Raw genomic sequence first — 20,603 nt, forward strand, 5'->3', positions numbered from 1 at the left:
ACATTGTGTCTAAAAAAAAACAAGCAATAATATTTATTACAAAAATAAGACTGCTTATCGGGATTAAGACAGACTTAATTTCGTACAGGAATAACAACGCAATCTGTGCATTAGAATAATCTTTTATTTACTTTGCTTGACGAAGATGTATTTCTTTTTAGCTGCGTAAGGCTTAAATAAAAAATGTGTTTTTAAATGAAGATAAGAGTTTGATCAAAGGTTAAAGAAAACTGAAAGGCTACAGTGCTTCATGTTTTCCTTGTGAATTTCCCACTAAATACTGGACAATAGGTGGAATGGATTACTTGAAATTGGCGAAATTGATCACACTGGATCTGTATGTTGTGTGGCAGGGAGTGGTCGTCCATGAACTGACTGCACAGTTGAAATTATCTTCCCTGTCGAAGACATGGTACTGAGCCAAGAGGCAGAAGAAGGTGCTAATGAGGTGATATAAATCAGGTAAGGTGGAAAACATATAATTTAACATCTAATTATAAAATATAATTAAAAGTTGAAGGTAGTTTTACAATTCTGACAGAATTCATTTTACTTGGATTTTTTTTGAGACACTGCAAACAGTTGAAGTCAGAATTATTGAAAACATCTGCTCTCCGTTAAACAGAAATTGCAGAAAAAAATAAACAGGGTCCAATAATTCTGACTTCAACTGTATATCAAAATGTAATATTTCCATAAATTGTTAGACCCTGCAACTGGTATTGGCATGTATTTAAATTCATATTTGGGTAAATGATTTGTTATTTAATGTACTTTTAACTCATGTTGCATTAATGTTGAAGGCTAACTGAAAAGACTGACAATGCCCTTGAAACATCTGGGTCCTAGATGCGACAGACAACACGACACAATAAAATAAGCATTTTAAAAATTCTTCAATTACTTGTTTTATTTTTTTGCTGAATAACTTGTATACCAAATACAATATACTTGTTGTATACCAAAAATGTCTGTAAACAAGTAAATGAAGCTAGCAAATGTATGGATTTAAAATACGCTTTGCTCAGTGCACAACATGAGATGCCTGCTTTTCTGTTCTATAGGTCATGGAAATTTAGCTTTTGGTCAGTTAAAAGTCATGGAACAGTCAGGAAACTTGAAGATTGGTTTTAAATGTGAGCCCTGCTCACTGATAAGTGGGTTTAGTTGTAATATTAGTTTTAGCAATCTCCTTATATGTTTTTTATGCTTGATGCATGCCAATAATTTACAGATGGTTTAAGAAATGAGAAGGTACTCTCTGCATCTGTTAGTGTTCAATAACTTAGTTAAGCTTAGTTGAATCCAGGTGGTGTCTATTTTCCAGGGATAAAAGCCCCAAACCGGTTTATCTTATAATATAAAGCAAAGCAACCAGGTCTTTTGAAAAAGCTTGAACTCTTTTGGTGAATTTGTGTTGGAGGGATGTCTCTGCATTGGGTGTTTCACATATTCATAAAAGAAATCACAACAATACAAGTATAAATTTAGGTTTATACATTTATTTAGTCAAATATAAACATTTTAGTAATAAAACACTACAACACACACAAACAGTAAAGGATTCTAAGGGAACATCAGTCACTATTTACACGCCGAGCGCCAGCAGTGGCCATTATTTGAGAAAAGATTCTGCTCTTAGTAATCTTTCAAATATCATTTGCAGAAGATAAAAGCAAACTTCAGTCTGTTGATAGGAGAGGAATGGCTGAAGTACCTGATCGTGTCTCAGTAGTCTTTACTTCTGCCCGGCTGCAGGTTTGAGCGCAGTTTATACATGTAGTTCAGAGAGTCCAGCAGAAACGAGCGTGTAGTGTTGATCTCCATTAGTGTGAGATTATCCAGCTAAAGACAGAATGAAAGGCCATCAATCGATCACGTTAAACATTTGATTAATACTGGGATTCATTGTGCACTTCTAAAGCGTGCTTTAACTCTAGGTTAAGTAACATTTTACACTTGTAATTAGGAAAGGTGGCTATTAATAGTGGAGCATGAAACTTTTCTAGAGTACAATCAAGACCAAAGTATACTTCAGCTGTTAGACACTGTGACAATTTTCATCACCATAAATCTGATAACAAATGTTTGCCGCTGAATGGTGCAGTTTAATGTTTAATTAAGTTTGTATTTTTGTATAAGTAAAAGTTGGTATTTACAGATATATTCACAGTGCACACACTTATTTTAAATACACATAGAAATGCACCAATATACAGTAGAAGTGAGAATTATTAACCCAAATGATGTTTAACAGAGCAAGGAAATTTTCACGGTATGTCTGATAATATTTTTTCTTCTGGAGAAAGTCTTATTTGTTTTATTTCGGCTAGAATAAAAAGTAGTTTTCATTTTTTTAAAGGTTTAAGTTCATTTTAAGGTGAAAATTATTAGCCCCTTTAAGCTATATTTTTTTCAATAGTCTACAGAACAAACGCAATACTTGCCTAATTACCCTAACCTGCCTATTTAACCTAATTAACCTAGTTAAGCCTTTAAATGTCACTTTAAGCTGTATAGAAGTGTCTTGAAAAATATCTAGTCAAATATTATTTACTGTCATCATGGCAAAGATAAAATAAATCAGTTATTATAAATGAGTTATTAAAACTATTATGCCTCCGGCACCTAGACTGCAGCTCTGCACAAGATGTTTGGCCAGTGGAGAAATGGTCATGCCCAGCTGAGCCTGGTTTCTCTCAAGGTTTTTTCAATTCTTTACTTTCGCCAATTGGTGAAGTTTTTTCCTCGCTGCTGTCGTCACTAGCTTGCATGGTTCGGGATCTTGTAGAGCTGCGCATAGATGGATTTGCTCTTCAGTGTTTGGACTCAGTATTGAATATTAAACCACACTAAACTGAGCTAAACTGAACTGAACTTAACCTCTGAAAACTGGACTGACACGGTTTTCATTTTACTATGATCTTATATGTGAAGCTGCTTTGACACAATCTACATTGTGAAAGTGCTATTCAAATAAAGGTGAATTGAATATAGAAATGTGTTGAAAAAAAATCTGCTCTCCGTTAAACAGAAATTAGGGGAAAAAATAAAAAGGAGGCTAATAATTGAGGGGGGCTAATAATTCTGACTTCAACTGTACATGTGTGTGTGTACACTTTAAAAATATGAACATATTCAGTTGTGCTCATGTTTTCATACCCCTTGAAAAATTTGTTAAATTGTGAATAATTTAAATATATATATATATATATATATATATATATATATATATATATATATATATATATATATATATATATATATTTATATATATACACACACACACACACACACACACACACACACACAAATATACAAAGGCAAATATATATTTTTTATTTAGCACTGTCCTGAGTAACGTATTGCACATAAAAGATGTTAACATCTAGTTCAAATCTGCAAAATATACTAGAAAACAAAATAATCTGCAGGAGATGAGCTTTTCTGAAGAGCAGTCGTCACTTTTACTGTTTAGAACAACAAGAAACTCATGATCAACTGATGACCAACTCATGATCACAAAGCTGAAAAAGTGGAAATCACAGACAGTATTGAAAAAAAGGTCAGTCAAATTTTGCAGGTGTTTATTTTAATTATTTCAGCTAGTTTTGTCTAGTGACCTAAATGTAAACATTTTTTATATGAATTATCTTAAGGTTGATTTATACTTCTGCGTCAAACGTACCCGTATGCTACGGCGCTGACGCATAGCCCTACGCCGTGGCTGACGTGCACCCCTTTAAAAAAAATGTAACTACACGTCGCAACGACGCGTAGCGCAAGCTCTGTGATTGGTCGGCTTGGTAGTGCTGACGAGTCTGGGCGGGACCGAGAGCCGCGCGAATGGCGCAAGACGGTTGGAGCGATTGATTACAAGTGTGGAGTCCCATGAAGGAGCTCCGAATGGAAAGTTTTGTTTTGTGTTTACCTCATATTTAAAGTTTTTGCACATCCGCCGGTTCCTGCCTCAAAATGTGCGAGTTTGAGCCACTTGTACATTCTGGATGTGTTCAGCGTTTCGGAAGTGTTAATGCAGACCAACAGAGACAGCGCACAGAAGTATAAATGCACAGCTCCGCGCGTTGCATGTGCCGTGAGTTACACCGGTCACTTGACGCAAAAGTATAAACCAGGCTATTCTCTGAACAATACAACAAAAAAGCTACAATATATGTATTATCTTTCTGTTTTTATTAAAACTATTCACATTTTTAAGGGGTATATAAACTTTCTAGCACAACTTCACGTTTATATACAGAACAGACCAAAAGTTTGGACACACTTCCTTATTCAAAGAGTTTTCTTGACTATGAAAATTTTAAATTAACACATGTGGAATTATATACAGTATAAATTGCTAAATATAATTATTTGTCTATCAATACAAAAACACCTTTTCAATATCTATATATTTATACACACATCAGTGTGTATACTAATTAACAGTGTACACAAAATTACTATGTAAACATGCTTTCATTGTGTGCTATTAGTTGTGATTAATCGTAAATCAAAATTTTAGAGGTGTCATTAAAAAAAACAAAAAACCTTAAATCAAGTAAATAATTAACAACCAACAAGTTGCCGGTTCACTCCGCGGTGGCGACACCAGATTAATAAAGGGAATAGGCCGAAAAATAAACGAATGAATGAATAAATATGTGTCATTCATTTATTATTCATTTGTATTACACAAATGCTGCCAACCACTAGTGGGCAGTGTGGATCAGAATGTTATATTATTTGTCGATTCCATCTCTCCAATCATTCTACAGTATTTATTTCACTTGACCAAATAATTAAAACCTTAACATTTTAAATGCATTACATTTTCCCTAATCTTTTCCAAGCATAATCTCTTCAACATCACAGCGTTCACATAACTTATTCCTTCCTGTGTGTGCTGGAACCCATATAAATATGCTTGATTTTTCATTTTGAACTTAAGCGATTAATCAACTTTAAAATGAATGCTGTTGTTTACTGAATGTTGGGAAATATGAAAGTGTTTAGAAAATTAAATGTCAACCCTTGCATTTTTCCCAGGATTATTCTATATTTTATCGAACTAACATCCCGTTTCAATACATCTGCATAACTAAAATTGAAAAAGACTGCAATTAATTTAAACAATTCAGCCTATGATTTGTTTATATAAAAAACACAAACATTCCTATTAAACCTACTAAAGTTGTGTATGTAAGAATGTAAAAATGAAGATGTAGCATTCTGTCTTGAGTAACTTTATGATAGAATGCACAGAAATATGATAACCAGCTTTCATTGCCGTATGAGACATCATTAGCAGTGCATAAAATAAGCAGAACCAATATGGACATCGTAATATAATAACAATAATAATATAATAGCAAACCCAAGTCCCAAAGTGTCTTTTCAAACTTCTCAGATAATGTATAGAATTCCAAATATCCAAAGATTCATAAATCAAGAAGCATCTTTAAAGTAACGGCTATTTGACCCACCTGCCGCTGTACTATTAATTGTAATAACAGGAGGTGAATCAGAGTAAATGTCACAATAAAACAGTGCTGAAGAAAAAGTCAGTGAGTGAAGTTCCTAAATGAAAGCATTTAGTTATATATAATATTATTGGGTTGTGGATATTTTCAAAGTACACTTTTGAAATTGTTTGCATTTAAAGGTTAATTTAAGCTATGTTTTATATATTAAAGCTAACAGCATGCTTAATGCAAAAACTTTTATACAACAGAAAAGCATTGGACAACCTCTGCACAAAATATATGCAATATTTTCCCTCAAAGCTTCAAATGAAACCTAAAGTGACTTCACATTATTGTTTAGGATTTCTAAAAGTTGTTGTACATTCAAATTTCCTCAGCACTCACACACCCACCCACCCACTCACTCACTCACTCAAAGTGAACATCCGTAAATGCTGTGATAACGTCACATTCACCACATGCAACTAACCCAACTTGCAGAGTATGACCAGCCTTAAGCCTTCACCAATCAGGGCTGTCCACGTACAGTAAGTAAAAGCTTGTGAAAAGGAACCAAGCGAAGCTAGAAATCAGTCTTAGTGCAGGTTTACTGTGCACCTGACAGAGTATTGAGTGGTTTTGATCTACTCATCAGTTGGTCATGATAATTGTGGGGTTTTACCTGAGCGTGAGCTTCCTGCTGGCTGATGAAACTGTCAGCTGAAAGCCTCAGCTTAGCCATACGTGTATCCCAGATGTCCTTCACCAGCGTTCGAATCTCATCGGCTTTGGGAATGTTATCTGCAGCACTGAACACAAATATAATATTTCAATATACAATAAACAATATTATTAATTTCAAGTGCAAATATATGGACATGATCAATAAGCATGTGTCAGTGTTTTATAGAATACAGTTAAGACATGCTGATTTTCAATATTACCAAATGTATTTAGATAAAGAACATGCATGGTACGGCCATCACAAGCACTTCAAAAATAAAAGTTAATAATGATTGTTAAAACTTTTACAATGCTTGTAAAGAACATTCAGACTGTTGTATTTGCTATGATCATCACAGCACCAGGCCTTTCATTTTCAAACACTTAGAAAAAAAATTGCAGCTTTGAGTCCTGACACCAGCAGGAATTGTAGACATTTTTAAAGTGTATTTTTTTCTTTTCATTGAATTTTTGTCAAGTGATAAAACCAGAATGTTGTTAAATTAATATAAAATGACAGCTTTAACAACAGAGATGCATCACACCTGTAGTAGCCTAGCTTTGTCAATGGAGAGAAAAATATAGTAGAAAAATATAGCTCTTTGTTCATTTAGAATGGTAAAGTGCTTTGCTTGGGGGAGATTAGGATATATCAAGAGCCGCTTTTCCACTATCGTGCGGAATCGTTCTTTGTGCAGAACCGTTCCATTCCGTGCCAAACCGAGCCAGACAGCACAGATACAAGTGCTGCAACAAAGCTCTTTCAAAACATTACACAAAACGCATCAATAGTTGCCCTGGCAACACAATGTAAACGGCTCCCTTTGTTCAATTAAATTTAAATTAAATTTAAGACGAAACTAGTTTTTTCATGTTCATAAAAACGAAAGCAACCATGTGTCTAAACACTGTTAAGCCCCTCCATTATACAGGGCTGCTAAATATAGGTACATGTCACAGAACCCTTATTTATTAGAGGTATGTTGCGCGGCTCTGGATAAATTTTATTTAGAGAGAAAATGACCAAAATGTAACGTGATGATTGAAAATGAGTGGAGGGGAAATAAATAATATATTTAAAATCTCTGAACATAACAGAAAATTAAACAATGATAAGGCAACAATAATAGTGCATTTGTATTATAGTGGCAGAAGCAGGCACTTTCATAAATAAAAAATATAGCACTTAAATTGTTTCATTTTTGACAATCAATCAAATTACACAGTGGTTTTATATCAAAAGTTGATAATGATTTAACATATACTACATTTTGATGGTAAAATATAACCCTTTAAGTGATGGCTGCTATTTGTTTCAGTATTCAAACGTTAAATAACGAATGCAGCAAGTGAAATAAAAAAATTAATACGAAACAACACAAAGCAGGATATAAAGCATATAAAGGACTATTATATTTAGCAAAATGCTGCTCTTTTATCTTTGTATTTTTATCGTTTTATTTTTGTTATTTTTTTTTTGTCTTCATAATTAACTAAAAAGCTGTAAGCAAATTCTTGCTTGACGTTTCAGAAAATATTTGCATAGCTACCCAGTATATATTACAGATCACAAAAAACACAGAAACATGTTACATGCCCCCATAAATGTCAAACTTATGTATAACTAAATCATAAAATGGCCTTTAGAAATGATAAAAATTGCTCATTTTATTTTTGTAAAACATTTGTCAAAAAGTACTGTTATTTTTTGAGTAAAAGCAATACCGACAATAAATAATCCATATTTTTTTATTCATTCATTTGACTTGTTTATTGGTGCATATATAGGCTATAATATAAATCATACAACGGTACCTTGGACAGATACAGTGCCACTCCGTAAAGCTTTCAAGCAAAGTCCATAAAAATTAAGAGTTCACTTTCTACCGACCGTAGACTTTTGGACAGCCAACAATTACAGCACGCTGTAGCAATCCTTCAGGTGGTCTCGCCGGTATTAAATTAACAAGCCGCCTGGGCTTTGAATTAAAAAGTACAATTATTTCCTCGTTGTTAAAAAGAGTTGGCAAGTTCATGTTCCATGGATATAGTGGTGTTGTTGTGGACATCGATGATGTTAAGCATGTCTTTCTTTGCTTTATTCGATGCGCAGCAGGAAAAAAAAGTCTTTCAGCAGCGCATGTAGTCATTGGTAAAGTTCTCTCCCGGATCAGAGCAAGTGTTTGTGCTACCAAATACAGCGCTGCGTGCAAACTCACATTCAACCAGGTGAATTAAAGGTCTCATTGCCTAGGATTTCAATCAAATGAATCAAACTCTAGCCATGAATAAAACAATAGGCTATTTTATTATTTTAGATGAGGGGTTAGTAATTATATCATACATGGTTAATTGTATTCATGTCAATGAAATAATAACTTAAAATAGTTATATAATACTTATTAATAGTTATTACAGTAATAGTTAAATAAAATATCTTCGTAAGAATGTGAGGAGTTCTTCACTTCTCTGCCAGAGACTGCTCTATGGTTTTAAAACCCTTTTTAAACTCTACGGTTTAGACCTGGTTTACTTTTTTTCATAATAAATAAAGTGTAGTCCACTTGTGGATGTCTGATGACTAGCGTGCTTACGCGACGTCAACACACAGAATCTGTCGGCACAGTTCAGCACAGTTGTCTAACCGTGCAGAGAATTCCGGGCCGAGAACGGTTTGTAATCGTGTCGCGCTGTTCCAGGCTCAGTGGAGAAACAATTGTAACCATACTGAAGTGTTCTTAGAACAGTTCAGCTCGATAGTGGAAAAGCAGCTAAAGACTGTAGAATATGTCACTCGTTTACTTTGAATGGGGAAAAGCGTAACAGCAAAGACTATAGAATGCACAAGACATGTTACTTGTATCTTTGTGAATGGAGAAAAGTGTAACGTCAATATGGTGAATAAAGCCCCACATACTAGTTCAGGAGCCAATCATCGATCGCTATAAAACCTGATTTATACTTCTGCATCAGGTGACCGGCGTAACCCACGGCGCATGCAACGCGCGTGGCTGTGCATTTATACTTCTGCGCGCTGTCTCTGTCGGTCTGCATTAACACTTCCGAAATGCTAGTTGGCAGTGAGGTGTAAATGTTCCTCTGTGTCGAGTTTCTTCGCTGCTTTTTTGCTTTTCCTGAACACTTCAGGGATGTACAAGTGGCTCAAACTCGCTCATTTTAAGGCAGGAACCGGCGGACGTGCAACAACTTTAACTATGAGGTAAACACAAAACAAAACTTTCCATCGGGAGCTCCTTCACGGGACTCCAATCTTGTAAACAATTGCTCGCGCCATTTGCGCGGCTCTCGGTCCCGCCCAGACTCATCAGCGCTACCAAGCCGACCAATCACAGAGCTTACGCTACGCGTCGTTGCGACGTGTAGTTACAATTTTTGAGAGGTGCACGTCAGTGACGGCGACGGCCACGGCGAAGGGCTATGCGTCATACGCTGGCGTTTGACGCAGAAGTATAAATCAGCCTTAAGGCAAATAACGCCCGCCTTCTAGTACAGGAGCCAATCATCAATCGCTGGAGACCAGTGGTAGGGAACCTATGGCTCGAGAGCCACAAGTGGCTCTTTGACCAAAAATACGTAGCTCTCCAACTGTCTCCTTTCAATAATATTTTACAGCTTAAAAAATTATAAATGTCACTCAGTTTTCTATTGAAAATAAAATTACATTTCCTTTTTTATTGTATTTATTTACAGAAAAATTTATAAGAAATAAGCAAACAACTTAAGGGGCCCTATCATACACCCGGCGCGATAAGTCACAAGACGTGTTTGCCCCGACGTGTTGCTATTTTTAGACCAGCGCAACCTTAATTTTCCAGTTTTCTGCCGCATTGTTTAAAAAGCAAATCCATTTGCGCCACTTTGTGGACTCATGGGTGTTCCGCTCCAGAAAACAGGTGTGTTAAGGCACATTGTTTGGTGTTGTTTAATTTGAGAAACTAAAATAGACTGAGCATTAGACCAGCTGAAAGGTCTAAAGTCCAGCACAGAGCGAGTCAGGTGTCCACCTCGCTTACACATTGCTTAAAACCAAAGGAAGTACAACTATACACAAATATCTGTACAACTGAAAAAGAATTAAAGGATTAAAATATTACAAAAATTTGAATTTTCTACATAAACATATAAACCTTCATACCTTTATCTCGGGAGGCTTTTTTCAGTTTATTTACAACAACTTGCTTTTTAATAATGTTATAACTATTAGTAGTATTATTTATTATATGCGCATTATATTTGTTTTATTAAAAAGATTTGTCCATCTGTCGGGTTTTGGACCATATGGGGCATAGCACGTGTGTTAGTATATAATTCAGTTTTTTTGACCACACTTTGTTATTATTGTTCATTTATTTATAGCTTTAGACTTCGTGCCTAGATCGTTAAAATAGAACCCTACACTTCTATAACCTCACGCATGAAAATTCAAACAACATTTATGATGATGTCAAAAAGAAAAAGTTCTATAAATTGTCCATTCTTTGTTCATAAACTTGCTCAACATGTGATGCTTCATATTTGTTTATTTTTGAGTTGTGCATGTACATAAATAAAGGTGTTGTTTAAACCTGTATTGTTTATATCCAATAGGTCTTTAAAAAACTGCATTTTAAAAAAAAAAAAATCAAAAATGGCTCTTTGCCGAAAAAAAGGTTCTCAACCCCTGCTATAGACTGACGATACTCCGGGGAGAGGCTCAGACCAGGCGTGAGTTTCTGCAGATTTTGTTTGATTCAAACACTTAGAAATACAAACTAAAGAGACCGTTCTTGTTTAATTTTATTGGCGATTCCTAATATGGAGTTTAATCGTAAGCGTATATCAATATGGCGAATGAAGCCCCACCTTCTAGTGCAGGTGCCAATTATTGATCGCTATAGACTGATGATTCCCCGGGGAAGGGGCTTAGGTCAGACATGAGTTTCTGCAGATTTTGTGTGATTCAAATGTTTAGAAATGAAACTAAAGTGACAGTAGTTGTTGTTTTATTTTATTGGTGACTCCTGATATGAAATTTAATCTTAAGTTTAGCAAGCAATTTTGAGCATACTGCCCGAGAGCCGTTTCAAAGATGGCACCAACAAAGTTGGTGGTTCATTCCGTTGTGGTGACCCCTAATTAATAAAGGAACTAAGCCAAAAAGAAAATGAACGAATAAATAAAATGCAGTGTATCTGATGCTTTAGATTATGCTATCTACATACATTTGTATATACTGTAGAAAGTAGGGCTGCAACCGTTCAAACTTCTCACAGTTCCGTAAATATAACAGTTTTGGTATGATATGTGCTGTTTAGAAAGAAAAATGGCTCCAAACAAATTTAAAAAACAAATTGAACACCTATTTATTGAATAACGGACATCTAACAACTCAACTTATAAAATATAAAAATACAAGCAGTTTTTGTCCTCCTGCAAAAAAATAAGTAAATAAAAAATTTAACATTTTAATCAAAGATCTGTATAGTTTTCAAAATTAACATAAATGACCCAGTGTAAGCTATTTTATTTTAACAATTATAGGCCAGGGTTTTGCAAGAAAACCAGCATTTGTTTTTTTTTTGTTTGTGAATTTACATTGAGTGACTGAAGGCAATGTACTGTGTTGTGGTCCCACTTGCACTTTCGTGGTTTCTCTCCTTCACACAGACACGATATAAATTCAAGAACTCAACACACTGAGATGTGAGGAAAGTTGACGTCAGCGGAGTGAGTGTGGTAGAGAGTTCCAGAGTTTGGGTGCAATAACACTAAATGATCTGCCCCCCATTGAAGAGAGGCGGTACCGAGGGACAGCGAGAAGGCCAGAGTCAGCGGAACGTAATGAACGAGTTGGGGTGTAGGGGACAAGTATGCTGCAGAGATAGGAGGGAGCTAGGCTATTTAGGGATCTAAATGCAAGGAGGAGAATTTTGAATTTAATGCGATAAGCAACTGGGAGCCAATGGAGGTCGTACAAAATTGGGGTTGTGTGAGCAGAACGTTTGGTATAAGTGGTATAAGGAAAATACGTACTGTTTCTCAATTCTAAAACTGTATTTGCACGCAATTGACAAATAATCACAGGAAAATTAAACTTTAGTAACAAGGCAGCAGTGGCCCGATCGGGCCAGTAACGATCCTGTCTACTGTCCCGAGCATCTCACACGCTGGCCCCGGGCCATCGGGCAGTCCTTATTGTTGAGCCCTGTAATCTAAAGTGTACAAGGCAGTATTGCTGCAGTTGTTTTTATCCCCAAACCAAAATAAAAAATGTATATTTTTAACTGTGGATCACAGGACACACCAAATCATAGGAGGATAACAGGACATTTCACATTTTACCGAGAACCCCAAATAGTGAAGGATTTAAAGATCGTTGTCATTTTAGTGGCGACACAATTATATGAACAAATAGAAATAGATCCGTTTTCACAATTATGCATCATGCATGAAATGACCAGGTGTAAACAGCCTCAATGAGACACACTCTGACATTACATTAAAAAACAAGGCTGAAGGAGATCTGATACTCACTGGTTGAGTAATAATTTGGTCAGCTCCATGTAATATGGATTTGGGATGGGAGTAAAAGTGTCTAATTTCCTCTCCTGTTCACGGATGTCTTCTAGTTTGTCTGAAAATGAAAAGATCAGCAGCGTTTAGAGCCTGCCTTCAGAATAGATGGTGTCCCAGCACAGACAGACTGAAACTCACCTGTGTCCATCCATTCTGGAGGAACTATCCTGCATTTCTGCCGTTGTTTAAGATTGAGGGCCAACCAGACAGGAACTTCAACAGGCAGACCTGGGTTGAACGGGCCTAAATCTCCCTGGAAAAATTAATCAATAAATCAGATACATACTCAAGTAGCTAGCTGTAAGTGACCAAAAAAGTATGGTCTAAACAAAACCTGTAATTCAGAGATGGCACAAAACATGCTATCTTAATCCCCTTTCCTTTATTTCAATTTAGTCCATTATTTATCATGGATCGCCACAGAGAAATGAATCCCCAACTATTCCAGCAAATGTTTTATGTAGCGGATGTCCTTCCAGCCACAACCCAGTACTAGAAAACAGCCATACACTCTCACATTCACACACACACTCATACACTACAGCCAACTTTGTTTAGCCAATTCACCTGTACCACATGTCTTTGGACTGTGTGGGAAATCGGAGCACCCAGAGAAAACTCCACACAAAAGGTGGGACTCAAACCAGTGACCTTTTTGCTGTGAGGCGACTGTGCAAACCCCTGAGCCACCGCCCAATAAGCCATATGAATAAAGAATTTAACATTAAGTATATAGGACATTCTACCAGAAACGTATATTTTCATAAATTTATATTTTATAAAAAAAAATTATAATTATTTTTTTACATATATTTATTTACATATATTTATATAAAATGTAACAGGGCCAGACCTTTAAGCTTGTCCTACTTATAAAATCATACAAAAACAAGCATAAAATCATACAACTCAATGATAGAACACATCGTTGATCACTGTCAGCTTCTCCATCAAATGATGTCACTTCCGAGTCATAGCCTTAAAGGTGTATTGCACGCTTTTTTTGTTAAAGTTCATGCAAACAGGAGTGACCAAAACATGAGGACAATTATAAGTGTATTTGTATTATATATTTGTAGTATTTATTTGTAGAATGTAATTATAATTTCATGTTTTTAATCAATTGATGTGATTGCTAACAACTTTAACTTGCAATTACTACAACAGTTTTTAGCATGACAAAACTATTAAAGCTGAGGACAAGGACCCTTTTCACATTTCTAGGTTTCTCAGTAATGGAAGGCGTCACAGTTGGGTAAACTTAAAGTGTAGTAAATTAGAGAGTACAACAAATAATCTTTATTACAATCCTATTTGCTGAAATGATAAAAACTCCATGATGGTGTTATCAAAACTATCAGACTGATGACGGCAGCCAGAGGAAAGAATAATGTCAAATTTACTTTTAACCCCATAGACGCTGTAAATTTGTACAGAGTAAAATTTGTACATTTGTAAAGTTTTTAATGAAGAACAAAAATCTGAAAACCAAATGACATATTCCTTCACAGAAAAACTCAAAAAATCCAGTCCATTTTAAAAAATATTTGGAATAAAATACTTTTTATTCACTGTATTTATGTTTTTATTTCAGGGACAGACAATGTACAATTCTGGTAGAATGTCCCTAATATCTCAAGCGGCTTACTTGGAATAAACATTTAAACATGGTTACAAGCATTGACTCAAGACATTTGGCTTCGCACATCTTTTCACAAAATGTACTTTTGCTTGCTGTAATTAAACCTTTTAACACTGTCAGAGATTAAAATAAAATGTATTGTCTAGTATAAAACATAGACTATGAACTATATTTATCTATTAAGACACACATTATTTGTGTGTGTGTGCGTGAGAGAGAGCAATTCCATGCAAACGTCAACCTTGCCATGAAAAGTTTTTGCCAAAATAGCAAAATCGTTTCTTCATTTTTTGTGCAAGCAGGTACTTTACAGCACTTTAAAAATACTCAAAAATGTCTCTGTGAATGTTCTCAAATAATTATATTTGATTCACCAAAATCAATCACAAGTGCCAATGTCACATCTGTTACATCCATAACAAAGCTTTTCCCTCACAAATGCAAAAATGTCAAATCAAATCAATAGTTTTAGTACTATTTTGAGCCAACTCTTCTCCTTTTGATTATCATTATTTCTGTTGGATTGAGATTAATTTACAAAATTTTTACAAAGTATGTTGTATACTGTAAACTCACTAACTTTTTTGTCACATACATAGCGCCTGTTTATTTTCCTCATTTAAAGTATAAATTTTTTTTTACAGATTGATCTTTTTCTGATCTCATAACTCTTTGTCAGTTGTTCTGGAAAATATAATTAAATGTTTCAATATAATGTTACCATATACTTTCTCTGTGAATTTATGTTTTGAGATTTTACTGCAAATGTCACATCCATAACGCTGGAATTGCTCATGTATGTAAATATATATATATATATATATATATATATATATATATATATATATATATATATATTTTTTTTTTTTTTTTTTTTTTTTTTTTTTGGCAAGAACCAAAACACATTGTAAGTGCTGGATATACACACTACTAATCAAAAAAATGTACAGATCATTTGAATGTGGTCATGTCATTGGCCCATAAACATTTCCTGCTTTTTATCCAGTGTTGGGGAGTAACTAGTTACATGTAACGCCATTACGTAATTTAATTACAAAATAAAAGTAACAGTAACTAGTTACAGTTACTAAGAAAAATATGTAATTAAATTACAGTTACTTTTGAAAATGGTAAAAATTACAAATGGGGTTACATCTAATATTTTTCTTTAAATCTCTGTGATATGTTGAATAATATTAATCTATTGCTTTGCCTGTTTTTGATATGCACGATGGCTTCTGCTAAGGCCATTTATTCAAGCTCTGATGCTTTTGATTTGCGGCGCAACCACGGGCGTAAATCCTGGGGGGAACATGTTCATTGTCCTCCTCACCAAATAAAATATATATATATATATATATATATATATATATATATATATATATATATATATATATATATATATATAAATAAACGCACTCTCTGTTTTGAAAAATATATGTGTGTATACCTAAAATAATTGTCTAAGTAGAAAAAAACCCCGCATTTATTATTTAAAATGCATTTAGAAAGAGTTCACCCCCACTTCCTCATAGTGGTTTGATCCACCTACTCCTCAAGTACACGAAGCCTGTCAACACAGTCACAGACAGACAGACGCAGAAGTTAGGTGTGTGGCTACAGGTCAATGTTGAATTTGAGTAAGTATGGTGTATTAATCACATTAAATAAATCGATTCTCTTCAAAGTTAATGCAGAATCATTTATAAATTAGTTGCGGCAAAAATGCAGATTACCAATGTCCATGAATCTGCTGTATTAGCGGTTAAAATTACTCATGTAGTTAACGTATGCTTGTTTAGCTTACGTTAGTGGCGCACTGCAAAATAATACGCCAAAGTGCATTGTTTCATTTGTGACGACTTGGCATAATGTTAACTTTACATTAACGGCCACAATTAGCATATTGTTTATCTGTGGATTTGCTAAATGAGCACTGTGCTACGTCCAAACTAGCCCCACTTTATTTTTTGTATAATCAATTTCAGTTCTGTTCTTAGGTGACTAAATTAATTTAAAATATAAAATGTCCTTGTTTTTATTGTTGTGATGATTTTTATGATAGTTTTTCATTCTTTATGTAAAGCACTTTGAATTAGCATTGTATATAAAATGTGCTACAGAATAAATAAACTTGCATTGCAGTGTCATGGACTAGATAAAATGATTGAGGTAAAGTTGTTTTTATATTCGCACATTCATTCAGTGACAGCTCCATACATTGTTTACCATGGTACTTTGAATATTTGAACTGAAATCTCATGCAAGTTTGACTTCAAAACAACATTAATAATAATAATAATAATACATTTTATTTGTATAGCACTTTTCCAACATACATGGAACTCAAGGCACTTCACAAACAACAAACAAGCATTGTAAAATAAACCAAATACAAAATAATGTATATTAGACAATTAAAGCAAAATATATACTCAGATAAAAGCATACATGTACACGCATATATGCATACATCTACACAATCACACACAATATTCTTTACATACATGCACACACACCGTACATGCATATGTACATAAACCTACACGATGTAGATAAATTGCATAAACTTCACAAACTTATATTCATACGCAATTTTAAAAAGGTGCTTCTTAAGCTTTTTAAAAATAAATTCTGGGGGATTCTTTTAATTAATTTGGGAGACAGTTCCAAGATTTTGCAGCATAGTAACTAAAAGAAGTGTCGCCAGATAGCATCAGATTTACAAAGTGAAATTCTAAAAGTCGAGTGCTAGAAGAGCGTAGCAAACGGTTTAGATTATATTTTGATAAGCAGTCAGAAAAGTATGAAAGGTGTCATGTTGTGTAGTGCCTTATAAACTAATAAAAGAATCCTAAAATTTATTCTATTAATGCTGCTGTGATATGTTCTTGTGTCTTCAATTTCAATAAAACTCTGGCTGCTGTATTTTGTATCAGTTGCAGCGTCTTTATAGAACCTTTAGGTAAACCAATATAATATTAACACTAACTGTAAACAATGCTGTACTTTGATGGTTGTTGGCAGCTAATATGATTTTACTATTTAGAATTTCCAATGAATACTCTTCTGAGGTAATATTATGAGAGACTGAATGTGCAAATATAAAACCAACTTTACCTCAATGATAAAATGACAGAGAAAAGGAAAATGGACATAAGATTATTTTTCAGTGCAGCTAAACTCCAAGTACAAAAAGTTCACATATTAAGCAATTTGGCTTTAAGAATGAGTGCTTATGAAAATACTAATGTCACATTATCAATCACAGGCAGAAGAGAAAGAACTGATTGAGGAACAGACAGAGCAGGGTCAGTCAGATGTACAGTGTCAGGTAAGGGTGTTGTGCTTTATTGAAGGGATAATAATTCTTTTAGGGGTGAACAATTTTTAAAAATATTTTCTGAGTTGTGGCTGTTTAGCAGATGAACCTCACAGGCTCACCAATTTACAATATGATCTCTCAATTTAACAAGTGTAATGTAAACCAGTTAGTTATTATGAGTATGGAAAATGTCTTTTCCTGCATTTATTTGGCTTCAGGAGTCAGTCTGTTGACTGTAAACAACACAACAAACAATGCAATAAATAGTTTTCAAGAAAAATTTGCTGTCATTGAACCTGAGAAAAACTTTGAAAATAACCATAATGATGTAGTCTCCATGCTGTAATATGAACAATAAAAGCATTTTTAACTGCGGAGACATATAAGTACAATTCGGCTGTATTATTTGTGTCCCCTTCAAAAAATCTTTAAAAAATTGCTCATAAGAAATTTTATATTTATTGTCCCCCCTACTGTCAAATTAATGGCCATGGGCGCATCATGTCTAATCCTCCTTGCCATTGAAAAGCATGAGGAAGCATCTGCAGGTATGTAAGCTAGCGTTTCTTTGTTTTATAAAAGCAAATGTTTTTGTCGTTATCGTGAGTGTACAGAAATAAAAACAGACCCTTAAATTTCTAATCATATATTATGATTTATAAAGTTATCGATTTGTGAATTTCAGGGCACCAGCAGACTCCTCTGGCCAAAGTGATGTTATCACATTACCAGTGTAGCTAGCTTAACTACATTTTTCAGTAGCGTGACGGTAGCGTCGCTAAAAAATCAAATAGCTTTTCACAGTAGCGAAGCTATTTTATTAGTGAAGTAGCGCAGTAGTGTCCACACAAGCTACATTTACAGAACGCGGATCAATATTGTTTAAAATGTGTAACACCTGGTTTTATTGGATTTTTTTGTTTTTGCTGTTATGTACTATAATTTATTTCTGTTTGGTACAGCATATTATTTACAGTAAATAATTGAAATGAACAGTTCTGCCTCATATGTTTCATTGGCAGTTTTATTGATCACTAAGATGTGATTGATTTGGATTTAAGTGGCTTCGATTTAAAAATGAAAATTTCAAAAATTAGATGTATTTTTTTATTGCAAATGCCACATAAATCACCTGCACAACTAACTAACATTGTGATTTTGTAACAACAGTAAACATGCTTTTGTGATAAGGTCTGGTTTTGTGGTGGCTCTACTTTAAATTTAAATAAATTAAATAAATTTTATTTAAGTGATGAAAGCTTTTGAGATTCTAACAGTAAACAGAGCTACTGTAAGCTCACTCCTGCTCTGTATAAATGCTTGAAAATTATTTAGTTGAAAATGTTTATTAGAAAATTAAAAGCAATCAAAAAGTAATCAAATGTAATTAGTTACTTTACTTTTATAAAGTAATCGAAAGTTACAGTAACTTATTACATTTTAAATAACGTTAGGGTAATTTGTAATCTGTAATCTATTACATTTCCAAAGTAACCTTCCCAACACTGTTGTTATCAAAATATTTCATAACTGTAACAAAAGGCAGTTCGATCATAACTTAATATTAAAACTGGTATAATAACATTATTTATCAATACGTGGCGGTTTGGGATTCTTAGAAACTATAGAAATTAAAAATGTAAAACAGGAAATACGTTAGAACCATTGTTTTTGCTAACATCCTGAAAAAGGTCTTATATATTTACATAATATATTTTGTAAGATTCCTTTTTTATAAATATATCAAAACTCATTTTAATTAGTAATGTGCATTTTATAGTCGACAACTTTAAATTCGATTTGCTCAATACTTATTTACTAACATCTTCAGATTCCAGATTTTCAAACAGTTATCGTTTGTTTATCTGTGTTGATGTATTGTATTGGTGATAACTCGCATGTCGAGACTACCACAAGCATGCCTGGCAGAATTTCATTATTTTGGGCTAAGCAATGTTATGTTAACCTTACTCGTAAACATTTGAACAAGCGAACTATTAGCACAATGAAATCACCATAGATACCAATTTACATGATGTAGATTATAAATTGACTCACCCCAATCAAATAGATTTTATCGAGACTGAAGTTTGGGATGATTTTGACCATCTCTTTCTCTGCTAAAAACTCGACCTCCGCTGGATCCATTCTGCTGTGTGACAAGTTTTCCCGCGTCTGTCAGACATGTGTCTCTGACGTCAAGGAGGGGCGGAATCTGAGACGCTCTGAAGCAACAATTAACATAAGAGCTGCCCTCTAGAGGTCACTCCTGATCCTGCAGTTATAATTCATATCATTTATATCGCTAAAAATAACTAACCAAAGACCACTGCTTTACAAAATCTTAAAAACGAATTGAAAGCAAATCTAAAAGTTTACAATTAATTAGACTAAGTCTCAATGAATTGCACAAACTGAATGTTTGTCTTTCAGCCACGGAGAACTATGCAAAGTGACCATATTAACAAAAAACATTGTAAACTGCTAAAAAAGGTAAACTTTAGTTAGGGCATAATTATGATATGCTGATATAACCAAATCCCTTCAGGAAACTAATAAAGACTAACTTAATCACTAAGTGCAGGCAACCCAGACATTTTAAAGCAATATACCCAATTTTTCAAGATGTAAAATAATTCTCTGATGTCCCTAGAGTGTGTGGGAGGTTTTGGCTCAAAATACCACACAAAAAAGCTTTTATACCTCTTTGAAAATGGCCCTTTTAAGCTTTGATCCAACTTGTGCTGCTTTTCAAAAGAGAGCAGAGCTATAAACTTCTGTGCATAAGAAAATATGAAAAGAAGTGTCTCAGAAGAAGGCAGTCAACGAAGACTGCAGTGTTCATTTGTGCATCCTAAAACTCCTCATTTAT

At 34.2% G+C, this 20,603-nt stretch overlaps 1 protein-coding gene across 1 annotated transcript; it reads right to left on the reverse strand.

Moving 5' to 3' along the window:
* Positions 1-1,486: 1,486 nt before the first annotated feature.
* gins2 (GINS complex subunit 2) lies at positions 1,487-19,908 on the reverse strand. Its single transcript, NM_001024439.1, has 5 exons — positions 19,790-19,908; positions 12,903-13,017; positions 12,723-12,822; positions 6,148-6,274; positions 1,487-1,845 (listed from the first exon to the last, which is right to left on the reverse strand). The coding sequence occupies exons 1-5, from the start codon at positions 19,877-19,879 to the stop codon at positions 1,729-1,731; spliced, it is 549 nt and encodes a 182-aa protein (NP_001019610.1). The 5' UTR covers positions 19,880-19,908; the 3' UTR covers positions 1,487-1,728.
* Between the last annotated feature and the right edge of the window lie 695 nt (positions 19,909-20,603).

This window comes from Danio rerio, chromosome 18 (genome assembly GCF_052040795.2).
Source record: "Danio rerio strain M-AB ecotype USA chromosome 18, GRCz13ab, whole genome shotgun sequence".
Taxonomy (NCBI): Eukaryota; Metazoa; Chordata; class Actinopteri; order Cypriniformes; family Danionidae; genus Danio; species Danio rerio.

Excerpts from the sequence above, each read along its gene's own strand:
- gins2 (NM_001024439.1), bottom strand. The coding sequence starts at position 19,879 with ATGGATCCAGCGGAGGTCGAGTTTTTAGCAGAGAAAGAGATGGTCAAA. Across the intron at positions 12,823-12,902 it reads TCCAGAATGGATGGACACAG|ACAAACTAGAAGACATCCGT; the intron begins GTGAGTTTCAGT and ends TTTCATTTTCAG. Across the intron at positions 6,275-12,722 it reads ACCAAATTATTACTCAACCA|TGCTGCAGATAACATTCCCA; the intron begins GTGAGTATCAGA and ends ATTTGTGTTCAG.